At 44.5% G+C, this 19,420-nt stretch overlaps 1 protein-coding gene across 1 annotated transcript in view; it reads right to left on the reverse strand.

The window, feature by feature from the left end:
• Positions 1 to 19,420, reverse strand: part of LCT (lactase) — a 44,712-nt gene that overhangs the window by 20,044 nt on the left and 5,248 nt on the right. Inside the window, exons 2-6 of the mRNA XM_014849525.3 lie at positions 13,289 to 13,368; positions 10,401 to 10,484; positions 6,985 to 7,087; positions 6,373 to 6,451; positions 1,646 to 2,369 (exon numbers count right to left, since the gene is read on the reverse strand). Of these exons, the coding sequence (XP_014705011.3) occupies positions 1,646 to 2,369; positions 6,373 to 6,451; positions 6,985 to 7,087; positions 10,401 to 10,484; positions 13,289 to 13,368 (1,070 nt within the window). The remainder of the gene's footprint in view (positions 1 to 1,645; positions 2,370 to 6,372; positions 6,452 to 6,984; positions 7,088 to 10,400; positions 10,485 to 13,288; positions 13,369 to 19,420) is intronic.

Genomic DNA, 19,420 nt, shown 5'->3' on the forward strand with positions numbered 1-19,420 from the left:
ACTTACTTTTGAAGAATTTCATATCAAATTATGCCCTAGGAAGTGAAACTCGTGGCTGCTTCTCATGTCCCAAATATTAGTCCTTAACTGGGTCCCAAACTCCACTGGCAAACTGTGCTCCTTTCCAAAAGGCAGGAATGCTTCCCTTCTAAACTAGGCAGTGCCAGGCAGGTGCTCAATGGAATATTAGACAAGCATCAGAATGAATCACTGTGACTGTGTAGTGACATGGAGAAGTGTTAATGACATGTCAAGTAATAATGGGCACTAGGGTGATAATGATGTGTCAGTGTAGGTTCATCTATTGTAACAAATGTACCACGCTGGTGGGGGATGTTGATAATGGGCGAAGCTGTGCGTGTGTGGGGGTAGGAGGTATATGGGAAATCTCTGTACCTTCCATTCAATTTTTTGTGAACCTAAAACTGCTCTAAAAAATAAAGTCATCTACTTTGGGGATTTCAATGAGTCATTTATGCACACTATTCCAGCTCATTCTAATTGTGGATTCTTTGAATTACTCTCTAAGTTTCTTATGTGTGTTAGTATCATCTCCCCTAAAACACTTTCACATCTTGGGGGCATGGGCGTGCATCCTCCTTAACATCCAGCATGGGGCACAGTAAATACTCCTATTTCAGAACAGAACCCAGAGTATGGCAGGGAAAGCCATACTGACATGTCTATCCTAAAGAATGTTGCCAAAGAAAGCTGGTAGGTTTTCTGGGAAATTTTGAAGAAAAAGGGAAATGATGCAAAGAAGCCACATTAAGCCATTTAAAATGTTTCTCTAGTACATACATCCTCTTCTCGTTGAAATGATTTCCTGATTGTCCTCTGGAAAGCCAAGCCCTTTCTCCTGCCCCGCCTCCCCACCTCTCAGCCAGCGTGTTGAGGGGTAGAGTGGGGACCTGGACCCAAACCAGTCGGTGCACTACAGTCCCCTATCCTAGATCCAGTGATTGGTTCAAGGATGGGCATGCCACCCACACAGAGAGACCATGAGACACAGGGACACTTTTGCTAGGAATGCCAGAACAGAGGCAAGTTTTCTTTCCTGTTGGTCTTGAAATATGAGGACAGGGCTGCTGTCATCTAGCTACCCAGTAGCACAAGAATAAAGCCAATGAGGGGAGCAAGAGAAAGAAGAAAAATTGGGTCCTGGTGACAACATTTGCATTCTGATCGAGGTCCACCCTGATCAGCTAAAACCAAGACTTTCAGTTTCCTGAGCTCATAAATCCCCTCCTTGCCTAAGTCAGTTTGGGTTGGGTTTTCTGTCTGTAATTAAGAGTGCTGGCTGACATGGAAAACTTGCTTTGGAGTCAAGTAGACTTGGCCTCAAGTGCTGGCTTCAAAGTGCTAACCCACTCGCAAGGTCATTGTGACTGAGTTGCTTCCTCCTCCCTGAGTCCCAATTCCCTCATCCGTCAGCGCTGTTCTGAGGATGTAATAACTATTTTTAAAGTGCCAGCGCAGTGCCTGGACAAAATAAGGTGATTAACAATTTATGGTTCCTTCCCTCTCTTTGATTTCCTTTAAAGGACACAAAGCAAAGACATACTTATGGGAAGATAAAATAAGTTTCTTCCAGGCAAATGGCCTTTCTCCTCTAATGAGTAAGAGCTGCAAGGGTGGGAAGTACCTTAAAAGAGGCCACCCCTGGGTCGGAGATGCCCGGCGCGTGTTGGCCAGTGCCGTAGCCTGCGTAGCTCATCACCCACGGCTCGTGGAAGGTCACCCACAGCTTCACACGGTCCCCAAAAGTGGAGAAGCAGAAGGCTGCGTAGTCCAGGAAGGCCTCCACCACACTCTCATTCTGCCATCCGCCGAGATCCTGCAGCGCCTGAGGCAGATCCCAGTGGAACAGCGTGGCCATGGGCTCGATGTGTGAGTCCAGGAGGCTGTCAATCAGCTTGTTGTAGTAGGCGACACCCCGCAGGCTGGGGCTGCGTCCCTGTCCAGTAGGGAAGATGCGAGACCAGGAGATGGAGAACTTATAGACCTGAGCCCGGAGGCCACGCAGCAGGGCGACATCCGAGGCCACCTTGTGGTAACTGTCACTGGCCACCTCCGGCGTTGCTTGGCCCTTGGCAGCGTTCTGGCGCCCAAGTCGGTCCCAGATGCTTGCCCCCCTTCCGTCCTCAGCCCAACCCCCTTCCACATTAAAGGCCCCCGTGGAGACGCCCCAGAGGAAGCCCTCAGGGAAGACGTCCTGCAGGAAAGCATCCCTTTCTGCCCGGGACTGGTTAGCAAACGTCCCCCAGACTCTCTGATAGGCCGAGCTGGGGGCTGAGGAGTCTCCTGCTGTCTCGAGGTCCCGCTCACGGGCCGTCTGAAGGGTCAGGCCATCAGTCAGAGAACAAGACCTGCAGTGGGATTGATGTGACATGGTAAGTATTGACTCTGAGCTACAAATGCCCCAGACTGATGAACAGTGACAACGGGTTTAATCAGTAAAGATTCCAGAAACACTGAGTCAAAAGCCACAGCCACAAAGTCATGGGCAGGAAGTGACCGGTTGATGGGAAAATTATTACTATTACCCCTTCTTAGGTGAGTTATTATTGCTCCTGCATGAGTAAAAACACTGTACTAATGCCACTGCTCTCTGCCTTAGATTTCCCTTGAATACTGTCTTCCGTTCTGATGCCATATTTTTCGTCTTATAACTTATTGTTATAAAACATAGCTAATAATAGTGATGATTTCAATGTATTGAGCCTTAATCCTGTGCTGGCTACTGCGATAAGAATGTATGTATATTATCTCACTTAATTTTCACAGTAAATTTATGAGATAGGTGCAATTATTCATCTTCATCCTACAGAGGAGGAAACTGAGACTTAAAGAAATAAGTAACTTCTGGGCCTCAGGGGGCTAGCAGCTATTTACCAGCTGGTACAGAAGTATTTCAATAATTGAACTACTGGTCCAACTCTACTGACAGCTAACTATCAACCCCAGGTACAACTTCCTTTTTGCTTCATGCTGCCTGGATTGCGGACCTAATGGCAGGAACTCAAGCATCCATCCTGGACCATGAGGTAGAAGCCTTCTTAAGAATGACAAAACAACGATATGAGGAGCTTGGATTCTTGATGATTATACCCACTCTAGACTGTCCACCTCCAGGCTTTATTCATGTAAATGAGCTCATATCTTGTTGGTTTTTTTTTTAGAGAGAACTTCTCCTTGATCACATAGCTTGCAAGCGGAGGATCACAGAGTGCTTTTAACCACTATATCACTAGGTATGTGTGTAGCTATGTGGACATTTATGTGTGTGTGTATATCTGAAATTAAACGTAACATAAAAATGCACTCCTTATATGTAATGCAATCCTTATATGTAATGCAGTCTGATATTTTCTATTTTATTCTAGTCCATTTCTCTCCTGCTTGCTCGTTTTTTCTTTCCTTCCTTCTTTTTGAAAACATTCGTTGCAAAAAAGTACTTTTTTAATATGTAGTAAGACACTTTAATAGTACAGTATACAATATTACCTAATGTATGAGCATTTAGTTTAACTTCCCAGATCCTTCCTTTTAATATAGCCCCTTCTTCCTTTTTTTTCTTTCGATTTTTTTTTTTGGCCCAATCTGCTTACATGGATCCAGAAAACCAGGAAACACCATCACACAGGTAAGGCCCTATCTTGACTTCTAAAATATTTGTCATTTACATTTTCCGTCCCATGACTCCTCACTTGAGAATGTATTGTAATATTCTAGGTTGGTTTCTTTCTTTTTTTTTTTTCCTTCTTCTTCTCCCCCAAACCCTCCAGTACATAGTTGTATATTCCAGTTGTGAGTGAGCTTGGTTTCTTTTGCATACCAAAACTGATTTCCTAGTCAACCTCAATTGACTTCTCAATCTAGGAGTCTTGTCAACTGCAGGCTTGAAAGCTGGCACCATAGCGCGTGGCAGTTACACCAGCAGAGGGCAACCTTGAGGAAAGGTTGGCACAGTGGGTGTGTTTGGTGTGGAGAAAAGAACACACATGGGGAAAGGGGCTGCAGTACAGGAGCATCCCCCAGTCCAAGGCCACCACGTGGAGAGGGGACGATGCTTCTACTGGGTTGGTCCAGAGTACAGAACTGGTAGAAGTGACAGGGACACTGCAGAGGGACCTCCCTCCCATGGAATGAAGCCTGGGCCTTCCAAACCTAAGCATCTCCTGTTTTATAAAACATCAACTCACGCACATTTGCTAGAACAGTGGAGAGGGGTACTGATGACCCATAGTTGTGGATTATCCAAAACACATTCACAACCCTGGAGCACAAGCAGAGACACGGGTGACACCCACTCGGTGCACAGCCTCAGCTGCTCTGACCCAACCTTCCGACCCTGACTGTCCTCCTGACTTAGAGGAAATGAGGTCTTGAAGAAAAAAATAAACTGCCCCTGGATAAATTAGGACTTGGGGGCCGGTCTGGTGGTGCAGTGGTTAGGTTTGTGCGTTCTGCTTTGGTGGCCCGGGGTTCGCTGGTTCAGATCCTGGGCATGGACCGAGACACCACTTATCAAGCCATGCTGTGTCAGGCGTCCCACATATAAAGTAGGAGAAGATGGGCACGGATGTTAGCTCAGGGCCAATCTTCCTCAGCAAAAAGAGGCAGATTGGCAGCAGATGTTAGCTCAGGGCTAATCTTCCTCAAAAAAAAAAAAAAAAAGGACTTGCTGTACAGGCCTTGGAGCCAGGAGTCCTGGGTTTGCCTAGCCTGGGAAGAGATTTAGCATGTGAAGCCTCATTCTCCATGCCCAGCCCTTCCAGGCACCCGTCCTTCAGCTGCGCCCTGCCTCCCCACTCTAAGCCACCTCAGAGCATCCCAGATAATGCTCTTTTCACCCTCCTCTGGGAAGAGTGCTGTGTCTCCTACCACAGTCCAGTGTTAGAGTCATTTGTGGGCCTCTCTCTCTCACCTTGGAGGTCTAAAATTCTCAGGCAAGAAAATGACGTTGGTCCTCTGGGAACTCCCCTCCACCCGCCCCTGCCCCCAGCAGGCTCTCCATCACCATCCACCTGAGTGAGGATCCCCGGCTGTCAGCTTAACATTAGCCAACCTTGGACCTTTGCTTCAGGCAAAGTACCAGGAGGTCAAGGTGTTAAGAACCTTGGAGCTGGTGTCACATGTCATCTCACGGTTTCATAATTATTGAGCTTTCAGGGTACCCCTGTTATTATGACCTGAGGTTTTATTTTCTGAGAAGACATAGCCCAGACTCGTCGGCTGACTCCAAGTGTGGCCAGGCAGCAGTTCTGACCTGTTTGCTCATTGTGCTGTTCATACTCCCAGCACAGAGCCTGCTATGTAGCCACTGCTCGGGGTCTGTTGATCTGAACTGCTGATTTGAAGTGAGTTGGGAGCAGGGTATAGACGAAGAGAAGAAGATACAGCTCAAGAGAGCCAATTGTTGGGAGAGGAAAAGTACAAAAAGGTGGTGGCGACCCAAGTTTCTGGCCATGGACAGAGCTGTGCTAGAAATGTCTGTGGTGAACGACAACGAGAGCTCCAGCTGAAGCTGTAGGAAGCCAAATGGCTGCCTCCAGCCTTTGTTCCACTTTAATGCATGCTGCGTGAAGCTCACACACATAACACACTCTCATGGAGTGCTGAGGGTTCTGGGGCTCTCCCAGTGCTGGTTTCCACACCATCCTTTCCTCACTCGCTCGAGAAGCCCATTGGACTGTGAGTGCGTGAGAGTGATGTAATTATGGAGGTAACCTCAAATCTGCTCTATTTTTTTTTAAGTATGTCATTTACAAATTTTGGTACTTTAGTCATTTGGTAAGAAATTATTTCCAATCTCACCATAGATTAAAATCTCTCTCCTGAGAACACCACAGAGTTAGGCTTCTGTCCCACTGCAACAGCTGGCTTTTCTTTTTTAGGACACGAGACGTGGCTGTCTTCTCAAGGGGAAGATGTTTCACATTTGGCACGGGGAAATGGATGCAGAGAACTCACCTCACTTACTCAGATCACCCAGCTTCATGTGGTCAGATCTATCTTTAACCCAGCCTGCTCTTCCACAAGCTCATGCTGCCTCCAACAAGATCTTAAACTAGAAGGCAGGGGTTCAAATCCCAGCTCTGCTAGTTGTGTGCACTTGGGTGAACTGCAAAGTGGCTGAATGACCGGTGAGAATGCAGACCGTGTGGGGCCCAGAGGAAGACTCGGGGGAGACAGGTTCTCCCTGCTGTCCCCTCTGAGCCTTCATCTCTCATCTGCAGGATGGCCACAATAAGCTCACTGGCCCGAGATGCAGACGACAACAGTCTTGTGAGGTTACACATGTGGAAGAACAGCAGAGTATTCTGTAAATCTCAGTTATTGAGAGTGCAACAGGAAATCCAACATTACCTTTCCTTGGAACTTGATGAACAGCTCAGGAAAGTATTAACATCAAACCCAATGGTGAGCACTTGGTCTTTATTTATGGCTGCAAGAGAAGAAGTTTAATTAACTCTACCTGAAGTCCACTCTCAAGGATTTGAATTAAGAAACACCAAGGAAATGGTCCATGAGCTGTGGGCCCTAGAACTGAAGGTTTTGGTCAGGTGCCACCACGGTGACGTGCAAGCTGAGGTAATGGGGAAATGAACAAGGGTAAGCAGAGATGGCTGTCTTGGGGGAGATGAAGATCTTGGAGGGAGGGGCAATGAAAAGGGACAGGACAGGCACAGAGCAGTTCCCATGCTTACACGTGACATCTGAGGCCTGATGGTCTTTATTTCCATAAGACCAAGGCATCCTTGGCATTCTTGTACAGAACCTCTCTTCTTTCTCAGGTCAATGGGATATAAGAGATCAATAATAGGAATGCAAGGGACACTAAACCCACCTGGGATTGGCTCTCAGACTAGCCCTCCTCTGGTCCTTCCTTCCATTGGAACCCCAGACTTTCAAGACTGTTATCCCCCAAGCCAGTGCACCCAGTGTCACTCAAAACCTCTCCAGCAATGGTCCACTTACCTTTGAAAAGGCTGAAGAGCAGCCCAGCTGGGTTCTTCCTGGTGGAGGGGCAGTCCTGGAGTTTCAGGTTGAAGATGAAAACTTTCACTTTTGGCTCAATAGTCTGAAAAAGATAAAGGCCAGCAAGTGAACCAAAGCTGCCTAGATAAGTCTTTTGATGACCGGGAGGGATTTTCAAGATAAGAAACTATGAACACTCAATCTGGTTTTGGAAATGACCTCTAGCCATCTCAGTTAATAAAAGGGAACTGCCTATAGATTCTGAGGGACAAAGATCTACACCTTTCAACAACGTAGCCACCTTCCCTATTGACCCCCACCAAAGAGACAGGTTCATCCATGCCTTCATCTCAGGCCTATGAGGCACCTCCTAGAACCAGGCACTGTGTTATGACCAGGAGCAAGGCCACCCATTCACGTCAGGGGCCTGTGTTACTATAAGAAGTGAGGTGCCACCATCATAATATTTATGGGTGTCTGGGGTTTGCTTCAAAACAATTTGGTTTGGGAGCAGGAAGGCAGGGTATAGACGAAACAGTTGCCACCAGTTGACAGCTTTTGAAGCTGGGGTGGCTTCATTATACTTTTCTTTCTACCTTTGGATATGTTTGACATTTTCCATAATAAAAAGATAAAAGGAGCTGTCTTCAGTAAAACTGGAGAAAATGTAATTTTTTCTTTCATGTCTAGCCATTTCAGTGTCAAAGAAAACATCTCTAGGTTGACACGTTGCTTGACTTCACTTTAAATTACTTTCTTGGCATGGTTGGTTTGATTATTTTTCACACAATAACTTTGTCCTCCTCTGAGGAGTTCAAGGCCACTGAGAGATACCAATAGCAATTACTTCAAAAGTAGGCAGGCATGTTCTTTATTTTCTTAGAGTAACAATGTCCCTTCTTTACAGATGAGGTGCTGAGAGCTCTGAGAATCCAAGTCAGTCATGCAGGACCACGGTTAGCGGAGCTGAGATTCCCACAGCCTTGTTCTTTCTGCGTGCTGGTCAACGCAGGACAGCCAGACTACTAAGGGAACCGAGGCTTTCTCCCTCGGCAAGATCAGTGTGCAGCGAGGGCGGGTGTGCTATCACAGGACTGGAGAGCTGGAGGGGCCTTCTGCTGGGTGAGCAGAGCCCCTTCTGATAAGTGGATGTGGGACCCCCTCATCCGCGTCCTGTAGAATTCAGAACCTGTGGATGAGCTGGGCCTGAGGGTGTCCTCCGGCCCTAAGACACCTGTGTGCTGGAAGGGAGCGGCAGCCAGGAGTCCTTGAGGCTCAGAGAGGGTCACGCAGGTGCTCTGGGGAGCGTGCAGGGAAAGGGGAATGGGAGAGGGCCCCGCTCCTCCCTGTCCTGCCCTCACCCTCCTCCCTTGCAGCCCACGGGGGAAGGCTTCAAGAGGAGAGCGGGGGACCTGGGTTGAGGAGGGATGGTGTATTTGGAAGGAAGCTGTGGGCAGCGCAATTCGGGTTCCTGTGGACACAAGTCAGCCCTCTCCTCAGGGAGAACTCAGGTGTGGTAACTGTGTGGGAAATGCTACCAGGCGTGTAACTAAGGATGCCCCAGAGGGACAGTCTCCCCGTCTCCTCTCCGGCTCAGTTCTCTCCTCACCACTGCAAGATGACAGTGGTCATCCTGCATGAGCTGTCAAGTGCAACATTTGGAATTTAATTCCTACCTAAGGAAATAAAAGGAATAAAGAACTGCTGCAGGGTGTAATAAATGGCTGCTAGGCTTGTCCAGGGAAACTTTTACTCTTTGGCTGGCCGGCGACGGACTGAGGATTCACAGCTTTATCAGACATGGACGGGAGCAGATCTTCTTGAAAATATTTTGAGGTAAAAAGCGAAATACTGTAAACCACATCCTCAAGCAGAAATCGAGGCAATGCTCTGTTGGCTGCCTCTCTGAGGCAGGCCACATCTGCATAAGCCAGACAGTTTTAAAATGTCAGTGGTGTCTGAACCCATTAGCTTAGCCATGAGCTCTATTTGAATGCCTCCAGGAAGACAAAGACAGATTTAGTCGTCACAGGCATCAGCAGGCCTTGAAGACACTGCCGTGCTGTTTAAGGCCCAGAAATCTGGGTAGCAAGCCCACAAGTGCAGGCTCTGGGTCAAGTCAGTTCGTGTTCGGGTGAGAAGGTATTTACAAAAACAACTAAAATCATACGTGATTTTCAAAAATGCCACTCTCGTTATAATGTTCCCAACACCTTGGACTTTGTTTTGGAAGGGCAGTGTGGTGTCATGAGAAAGCCCTGGTTCCCATCCCAGCTCTGACGCTCACCATCTATTGTCTGACCTTGGTTAAGTTTCTTATCTCGTGCTGTGCGGCATAGAGATAATGTGAGGATACAGTGCCCCGCACGGCGCCTGGTGTCGAGCGGGCACTAAAATCATGGCAGCTCTACTCAAATGTCTTGTGAATGCATCTGCTGTCTTTGATTAGATCATCTTCTTATTTGTAGACAGCAAAAGCAGCAGTGCCTACACAGATCACTGGAAACACACAGACTTAGGGATGGGCTGGATCCTAGTTCGTCCGTCAACAGCGGTGACCAAGCACAGGAGAGAAAGCTAGTAGTTGGGTAGGAGGCACCTAACATATTTTCTCTAATGAGTCAGAGTCATTAGATTTGAGAAGAACAATACTGGCCACAGGAAGAGGGGGCCTGAGTTTACAGGAAAGTCCCAATAGCCGGCATGTGATTCAGTAGACCTGGGTGTGAAATGTCCTTTTAAAAAAATTGTCATAAAATACATACAACATAAAATTTACCATCTTAAACATTTTTAAGTGTAGAGTTTAGTGGCGTTAAGTACATTCACATTGTGTACAACCATGACCACCATCCATAAAATGTCTTTTTTAATCTCAGAATGAATGCAGGAGATTTGAGTCTCAGTAGATTTCCACACGGGAGAGCAGAAGAGCCATGTAAATGTTTACCTGAACAAGCTAACCCTCATTATCCTGTCCAGGGAAGGCTGCCTAACCTCCCAATGTTCTCTAGTGAGGTTTGTCTTTTCTTTCTTTTTTTTTTTTAAGATTTTATTTTTCCTTTTTCTCCCTAAAGCCCCCTGGTACATAGTTGTATATTTTAGTTGTGGGTCCTTCTGGTTGTGGTATGTGGGATGCCGCCTCAGCATGGCCTGATGAGTGTGCCATGTCCGCGCCCAGGATCTGAACCAGGGAAACCCTGGGCCGCCGAAGCAGAGCGCACGGACTTAACCACTCGACCATGGGGCCGGCCCCTCTAGTGAGGTTTTCAGTGGCAATCTCCCCAGATGCAACTCGGTAGGTCTGCTGAATGTTGGTGGAAGTTCAGTTTACACACCAGCCAAAGCATTAAATGTCTAAAATGCTCTCAGAAACCTTTGCTATTCATCATCGGTTTGGGGAATGGCTCAATTACCTGCAATTTACTCAGAGTCTGCAGTAAACTTGCTTCGTTTTGGCATTCATAAGACAAATCCAGAGAAAGGAAATCGACAGCCTCCTAGAAATAAATACATAGGGTCATTAATGCATAAACAATTTCAAGACAAAGAACTGCTCAAAAGTATTCTTTGTTTCTGCCCCTATCACTAAACTGAATATTCCAAAGTGGGATTTTGCAAAGGAAAAGCAGGCAGAGGAGAAGCCAGGGACGGAGTGAGAATGTGTGTGTGTGCGGTGTGCCTGCGTGGTGTTGGGAATACATCATGTGTACTCAGCACACAATGAGTGCTCAATACACGTGTATGATTAAATGAATGAGTGCATGAATGAATGAAGTAGTGTATGCCAGAAATGGTGGGTTCCTAGCAAGTGGGTGAGCACTAAGGAAAGGAGTCAGAGGCCAGACCTGTCCCGGGCAGCACCCTCCTCATGGCCCTTGAACTTTGCCAGAATGGAGGCAACGGAGCCCTCAGCTACCCGTGGGCCCCTCCATGACACTACTGGTGTTTAGTGTTTTGTTTTAGTTGTAGGCTATAGTTACTGGCTACTTTCAGACTACAGTTTAAAGTCCATCCCAGTTGGCCTTAGCCTGCCCCATATTATTATCTGAGAACACACCTCTCACGGTCCTGGACAGACCCCTCTGCCCTTTGACCTGCATATGCTCTAAGAACTTCAGGGTCACAGAGTCTAAACAAATAAAGATACTGCTGTGAAACTCTCCCCACCCTTCTCAGCAAGCCATGTCTATCCTTGTCATCCCTAGGTCATCACCTGTCTCTTCCCCCTCACAGATCACCTCTTCCCTCAGGACAAAGACTGTGGATAACGGCATCTGGTGACAACCAAGTGCACTGTGGACCTTCAATAACTGACTCACCGCTGGCTTTCCCAATCAAGTTATCGTGTTTACTAAACATGCCACACATTGTTCCACTTTGACAAGAACCCCTTGAACCTTCCCCTACCTGCCCTCTCAGCTCTGGCTTTTGTTTGTCAATTCCATACGACACGTAGTCATTGAGTTCCACTCTTGAAACTCACTGTGCTGGGCATAGTGGGTGGGGATTCATGTTTAAAGATGAGTAATGTCCCCAGAAGCTTAATAAACAGTGTTAGTAAATGCACCGATTGTGTGAAGAAAAGGCAGAAAGTAACAAGTGCTAGGAGAGAAGCCCACACCAGTGGTCCTCAAACCAGTGGGGATTTGACTCACCTGGGAACTTGGGAAGCCTATGATTACCCAGGATTGTCCCTCACAATAAGCCTTGGCCTCTGCGTTCATCACTAGCTCTCCAGGGGTTCTGATACACACCAAAGGTTGGGAAGCTCTGGTCTAAACAAATGGCTAAGGGTTCCGGTTGGGGAGAGACCACATCAGGTCGAGCAAAGGAGTATTCTAACGCGAGCCCTCCTGAAGGAGAGCACATTCGTGTGGACGTTAGAATGGGTAGAATTTTGTTGGAAGAGGTTTGAGGAAGCCTAGGAGGATAGGAAGGACACTGACTGGGAACGCAGGAGAGTAGAAAGAAAGCACAGCATATGCACTGGGACAAATAGGAGGTGAGGCCAGAGAGAGAGCAAGAGAGGCAGAGCGAGCTGCGCTCTGGAAGTCTCTGAGGAATTTGCACCCATTCAAGGGAGTGTAGCTCCCCAGCAGGCAGTTGAGCAAAACTGTGCTTTTGGAAGATGATCCAGAAGCGTTGCATGGCATGGACTCGGGCAGAGAAACCAGTTCAAAGGCTATTGCTTGAAAAGCACTTTCGTGATCAGCACTTTGGTCTCCTGAGTCCATAACCGATAGCAGTTATCTCCCGCCACTTGTAAACTAATTTAGACGGCATTTTCGCCCTCCTATCAGCCTTGGAGCTGGTTAGAACCTTATCGCGTCTGGATTTTAAGTTCCTGAGGTGATAAATCTGAAGACTGGACCCTGACATGTGGGGCCCCGTCAGCACCGAAAGCAGATGTGTTGTACAGCACTGGTATCTGGACAACACCCTGTCAAGGCCACAAAACTACAGAAACCAGCTGTTTTTTCTGATGACTTTCCACGCTGCTCGGCAGCCAATGTTACAAAGGCCAAGGCTGTTTAACTCTCAGAGGATTTCACTTTTCTTGTAAAAATTATAGTTAAAAAGTTATATTTAGAGGAGGTAGAAACCATGATGGGTACTCTAGAGAGTATGTTATTTAAAAAAACCCCTTGGGGCCGGCTCCGTGGCCGAGTGGTTAAGTTCGCGCGCTCTGCTGCGGCGGCCCAGGGTTCGGATCCTGGGCGCGGACATGGCACCGCTCGTCAGGCCACGTTGAGGTAGCGAGGCTGCGTCCCACATCCCACAACTAGAAGGACCTGCAACTAAGATATACAACTATGTACCGGGGGCGGGGGGTGGGGGGCGGTTTGGGAAATAAAGCAGGGAGAAAAAAAAAGTGGCAACAGTTGTTAGCCCAGGTGCCAATCCTTAAAAAAAAAAGGAAGATTGGCAACAGTTGTTAGCCCAGGTGCCAATCTTAAAAAAAAAAAAAAAAAACCCTTTACCCTAGGATCTTTTTTTTGCTACAAACTGACATCTCTTCTAATAATCTATTTTGGACACTTTTGCTAAAAAAAATCAGACCAAGCAGAGGCATTTGACTTCTTTGTGTGGACAAAAGCTGACATTTGACCAAGCAAGAGCTGGGGCTACAACAAATGAGATTCTGTTTCAAAGTAATTATGAATCTAGAGAATGTACACCACCCAGAAGAGGCATTTATAAACGACGTCGGACCAAGAGACAAAAACTCTCTTGTTTTTTAAAATTAAAATCACAACTTTCCTCAGATGTTACAGATGCTATTTCTGTGGGCTGTCATCACCTTAGCAAGCGCAGACGTGGACGGTTCCAGCAGGAGCTCCGAGACCGCTTCAGCTCGCAGGACCACGGAGAGCCGGCCGCCTGAAACCAACCAGAGGAACGAGCCGCAGGTGAGCGAGGCTGTGACCGTGGAGGCCACCTGGGGCCTCATTTCCTATCATTTCCTATTCCACTTCACCGACTTTAAAAAAGATTTCTGAAGAAATCACTCACATGACTTTAGCCCAGCTGAAAGAATTAAGAAAACAAGACGGCTTAAAAAAATAGATCCCTTGAGAGGATGTTTCATGTAAGTCAGGACTCTGAAAGGCAGGGCACTTGTAAAAAAGTCTTTTAGAAGAAGAAAAGCAGTTCTGCTGCCCCGCCTCCCGCAATGTGAAAGGCTGTAAGGGGAGAACGCTTTCCTCAACTTCTTTTTAAAGGCAAGTATGCTCTCAGGCAGCTGCTGTCACCTGTCCTATTTCACTGCACAAACGTCAGTTCAGTCCCTAGTGCACATTGAGAGGGGAACGAAGGAAATACAAATGTGCGCAGCTTGTGCTCACTTGTGCTGACGTTTGATTACCTGACACTTGTGCTCCCGCTTGCGTGCATGAGAACCACCTGCCGTGCTTGGCAGCAGCCCGGGGTGGGCCCAAGAAAGAGCACATTTTAACAAGCTGCCCAGTGCTTCTGATGCCGTGGTCCTCAGGCCACAATTTGAGAAACCCTTGGGAGTCCTCAGTTGTTTGTATCGGTGTCTAACTCTTGGATGCACATGAGTCTTTTTCTTTCTCACTGGATTGTATGCACCTTGAGGAGGAAACTTAAGCATTTCTTGACTCCCTGCAAATATCAAGCCTAGGAGTGCAGAGCAGGTGCTCAGACCTGTGATTGGGAAACGCTAAACAAAAATAGTAGAAAACCAGAGTTTGAGACTTGAACTCTAAGACTCTCGGCCTCATTTCTCTCTTTATCCAGATTCTATGCAAGAGTAAGATAGCCCCAGCCAGTGAAACCACGCCACTGCCAACTGCAAAAGTGCTTATTTTGAAAGTGTAATGGAACTTTGAAATCTGAGCAGGGGCTATCACAGAGACATTTAGTCCTCGTTCTGATAAGATATCGCTGTTTTCCGGTTATTCAATGATTGTGCCCAATGGTTCCATTTCACCTTTCACACATTTCCATGCTTTGGTCTATCACCACGTCAGCACACATAGAACATATGTTGTCAGCTGGTGCTGAACATTTTAAAATGTGCAATTTAGTATCATCTCTAGATCAATGCAATGAAACAAGAGTACAGTTAATCCCTAAGCACAATTAGCTCACAAATCATTTCTATCTGACTCTGCAAGCTGTTTTTAGAATAGGAGTGGAACAAATGTACCTGGAGTTCCAGAAATTCTCATATCATACAAAATTATCAAACTTCTCCAAGGTGGATCCCAACCTGTTCCCAGTGCGAGCATAAACAATACTTTTTTTTTTTTGAGGAAGATTAGCCCTGAGCTAACATCTGCCACCAATCCTCTTCTTTTTTTTGAGGAAGACTGGCCCTGAGCTAACATCTGTGCCCAGCTTCCTCTACTTTATTGGTGGGGTGCCTGCCACAGCATGGCTTGACAAGCAGTGTGTAGGTCCACACCCAGGATCTGAACTGGCAAACCTCAGGCCGCTGAAGTGGAACGTGCGAACTTAACCACTGTGCCACCGGGCCAGCCCCTATACTTTTTAAAATAATGTCAAATGCAGATTACTCAAAATTAGATTCTCACTTTCAGCTTGCAGTTCATGTCTCCTGAGGGACTGGAAGGGGCGTGATTACTATGGTTTAAAACATCTTGTAATTTTTGCTGGATATGGTTAAAGACAGGTATTCATGTCTATAGAACTCAAAACCAGCATTTGCTGTGGGGTGAGAACTAACTGTTGTAAGCCTGTGGAGAAAATCACTGCAAAGCACTGTGTAAATTCACGTCCCTCGGAGGCATTAGTAGGCCTTTCTAAAGGATAAGCTCATTTCTGTTTCCACCACAAAGGGAAGTCGTTCCTCCGTAAATTCATCTACACAAAATAGCCCCTTTTCATTGATCCTTTCCCTTTGCCCCAAATGCTTCAATAGAAGTAATCTAGCCAATATTGAAGTGCCAATATCAATGCTTCAAGCCACTATTGCCAAGGGTGGGGCGGGGATTACTACTGTTCTGGATTGTGTCCCAGTGTTGTACAAAGATGGATGCTGTGCGCAATTCTACTCTTCCCATGAGAGGGATGGTCGCTCTCCTCCAACTCTCTGCCGAGAATCCTCTCTTCTTTTGTATCCTTCATAGTGGCAACACATTGAACATATCAATAGGAGGTTTATAATAACACATATAGAAAGATTAGAAAAGAACTTTTCAAAAATCGTGGTAAAATATACATACAATTTACCATTAACATTTTTTAAGTGTACAGTTCAATGGCATTAAGTACATTCATACTGTGTAACTGTCACCACTATCCATCTCCAAAACTTCTCATCAACCCAAACTGAAATTTTGCATCCATTGAACCATCAACTCCCCATCTCCCCTTTCTCCCAGTCCCTGGTAACCACTATTCTATTTTCTGTCTCTTTGAATTTGATTATTCTAGGTCTCTCATATAGGTGGAATCATACAATATTTGTCCTTTCGTGTCTGGCTTATTTTACTCAGCATAATGCCTTCAAGGTTCATCCATGTTGTAGCATGTCAGAATTTCATTTCTTTTTAAGGCTGAATAATATCCCTTTGTATGTATATATCACATTTTGTTTATCCATCCATCCATCTATGGGCATTTGGGTTATTTCCACGTTTTGGCTATTGTGAAAAATGCTGGTATGAAAATGGGTGTATGAGTATCTGTTCAAGTCCCTGCTTTCAATTATTTTGGGTATATACCCACAAGTGCTAGATCATATGGTAATTCTATGTTTAGTTTCTTAAGGAAATGTCAAATGGTTTTCCATAATGGCTACATCATTTTACACTCCTGTCAGCAATGCACAAGGATCACAATTTCTTTATATCTTCACCAACACTTGTGATTTCCTGCTTTTTCTAAATTGTAGCCATCCTAATGGGTATGAAGTGGTATCTCATTGTGGTTTTGATTTGCATTCCCTAATGACTGTTGATTTAGAGCATATTTTCATGTAATTATTGGCCATCTGCATACCTTCTTTGGAAAAATGTCAAGTCCTTTGCCCATTTTTTAATGAGGTTGTTTGTTTTTTTGTTATTGAGGAAGGAGTTCTTTATATAGTCTGGACATTAATCCCTTATCAAATATATGATTTGCAAATGTTCTCTCCCATTCTGTAGGTCTCTTTTCCCCTCTATTGATAGTGTCCTTTGATGTACAAAGTTTTTAATTTTGACGAAGTCTAATTTATCTATTTTATCTTTTGTTGTCTGTACTGTTAGTGTCATAGCTAAAAAATTATTGCCAAATCCAGTGTCACAAAGTTTTTTCCCCTATGTTTTCTTCTAAAAGTTTTAGTTTTAGCTCTTATGTTCAGGTCTTTGATCCATTTAATTTTTGTATATGGTGTAAGGTAATGGTCCAACTCCATTCTTTTGCGTGTGGATATTCAGTTTTCCCAGCATCATTTGTCAGAAAGACTGTCTTTTCCCCCATTGATTGTTCTTGGCACTGTTGTCAAAAATCATTTGACTATATAGGTGAGGATTTATTTCTGGGCTTTCTGCTCTGTTTCATTGGTCTCTATGTCTGTCATTATGCTAGTACCACATTGTTTTGATTGCTGTAGCTTTGTAGTTAGTTTTGAAATCAGGAAGTGTGCGTCCTCTAACTTTGTTCTTCTTTTTCAAGATTGTTTTGGCTGTTTGGGGTCCCTTGAGATTCCATATGTATTTAAGGTTGGATTTCTCTATTTTTGTATAAATTGTCATTGGGATTTTGATAGGGATATCATTGAATCTATAGATTGCCTTAGGGTGTATTGAAATCTCAACAACAAGTCTTCCAACCCATGAACAAGATATGTCTTTCCATTTACTTTTGTTTAATTTGTTTCAGCAATGTTTTAAAGTTTTCAGTGCACAAGTCTTTTGCCTCCTTGGTTAAGTTTAGAAACAAACTTTTAAAAGTTATTTATTAGAGGGAGCATAACTCCCCACTCCTTAAGTGTGAGCTGTGTGTGGTGACTTCCTTCCAAAGAGTACAGTATGGGAAGGAGGAAAAAAGAGTAACTTTACCAGGGAGATATCTGACAAACACTACGTCAGCCAGATGATCAAGGTTAACATCAACAGTATAAATCATGTTGATAGTATGTAACTTTGATATGATATGATGAAAGTGGTACTTTATTCTGTAATCAGGTAAATGAGATCATAAAGAAATATTTTTAAATCCATTCGACTGGCAAAAATTTATAATTCTGGCAATTACTAGTGTTGGAGAGGATCAACAAGAACTCTTACACATTGCTAATGGGATTGTAAATTAGTACAACCACAGGTGAAAACCATCTTACATTACTTCTCAGAGCTAAATATTTGTATCCCCCACAATTAGCTATCACCTGTGTATAGACACAAGCGAAACTGTTGCATGTGCACAGAAAGAAATGTGTACAAGAATGTTCATAGCAGCTATGTTCATAACAGCAAAACTTGAAAACAATTCAAAGGTCCATAAGCAGGAGAACGAATTAATAAAATGTGGTTTAGTCACACAGTGCAATATTATATAGCAGTGAAAAAGAATATACTATAGATATATTCAATAACATGGATAAGTCTTGGAAACAATTTTGTCTGAAAAAAAGAAAGTCTTATAGGACCACAAAAAGCATAAGACAGTACTCTTCTATGGTGCTCAAAAGCAAACTAAGCAAAATTGAATACTATATTGTTTAAGAACATACGCACTTGGGATAGAAATCATATTTTTAAAAAGTAATGGAAATTACAGTGAGATACAATCAGAATGGCTAACATAGAAAAGGTGACCACGCCAAATGTTGGCGAGGATGTGGGGCCACTGAAACCCTCATACTCTGCTAGTGGGAGTGTAAAATGGAACAGCTGCTTTGGAAAACGGGCAGTTTCTTAAAAAGGCAAATACAGCTCTAGTCTATGACCCAGGAATTCCACTCCTAGGTATTTATCCAAGAGAAATGAAACCTATCCACACAAAAACTTGTACAAGACTGTTCATGGCAGCCTTATTCATAATGGATAAACTAGAAATAGCCCAAATGCCCCTCAACTGTTTTGGGGTGAATGCTACTTAAAAGAAAAAGGGAGCAAATTGCTAATACAACAACAAAATGAATGAATCTCACAAACATTATGCTGAATGAAAGAAGACAGACTCAAAAAATGACATACTGTATGATTCCATTCATATCTTTGCTGATAGAAATCAGATCAGCCGTTGCTCCTGGGGGTAAAGATTGATTAAGAAAGGGTACAGTTGATCAGGAAGGAAATTTTCTGAGGTTTTGGTTAATATCTTATATCCTAATAAGGGTATGAGTTACATGGGTGTATGTCTTTGTCAAAACTACTCACATTGTAAAATTAAGATCTATGCATTTCACTATATGTAACTCATACCCTGATAAAAATTCTTTTTTTTTCTTTTTTAAGATTAGCAGCTGAGCCTAACATCTGTCGCCAATCTTCTTTTTTTTGTTTCGTTTTGTTTTTCTTCTTCTCTCCAAAGTCCCCCCAGTAAATAGTTGTATATTCTAGTTGTAGGTCCTTCTGGTTGTGCTATGTGGGATGCCACCTCAGCGTGGCTTGATGAGCACTGCTAGGTCCGCGCCCAGGATCTGAAGCAGTTAAAAACCCTGGGCCACCAAAGCTGAGTGCGAGAACTTAACCACTTGGCCACGGGGCTGGCCCCTAAAAATGCCTATGAAAAAAATCAGAACTGCATTTCATATTGCTTATTTTCTAACTGGCAGTAAATGGGAACTTAGTTCTTTAACATATTTTTAAAAAAGCATAGTGAATATGCTTTATTTGCTAAAATGCCACCTCTTATATAATTAAAAACAATATTATTTCAAATGTTTGGCTTTGACCTTTAAGTCATGGTGGACACCAAATGAGAAGAAAAAGCCATGCAATGATAAACAGAATAT

This window comes from Equus asinus, chromosome 4, assembly GCF_041296235.1.
Source record: "Equus asinus isolate D_3611 breed Donkey chromosome 4, EquAss-T2T_v2, whole genome shotgun sequence".
NCBI lineage: Eukaryota > Metazoa > Chordata > Mammalia > Perissodactyla > Equidae > Equus > Equus asinus.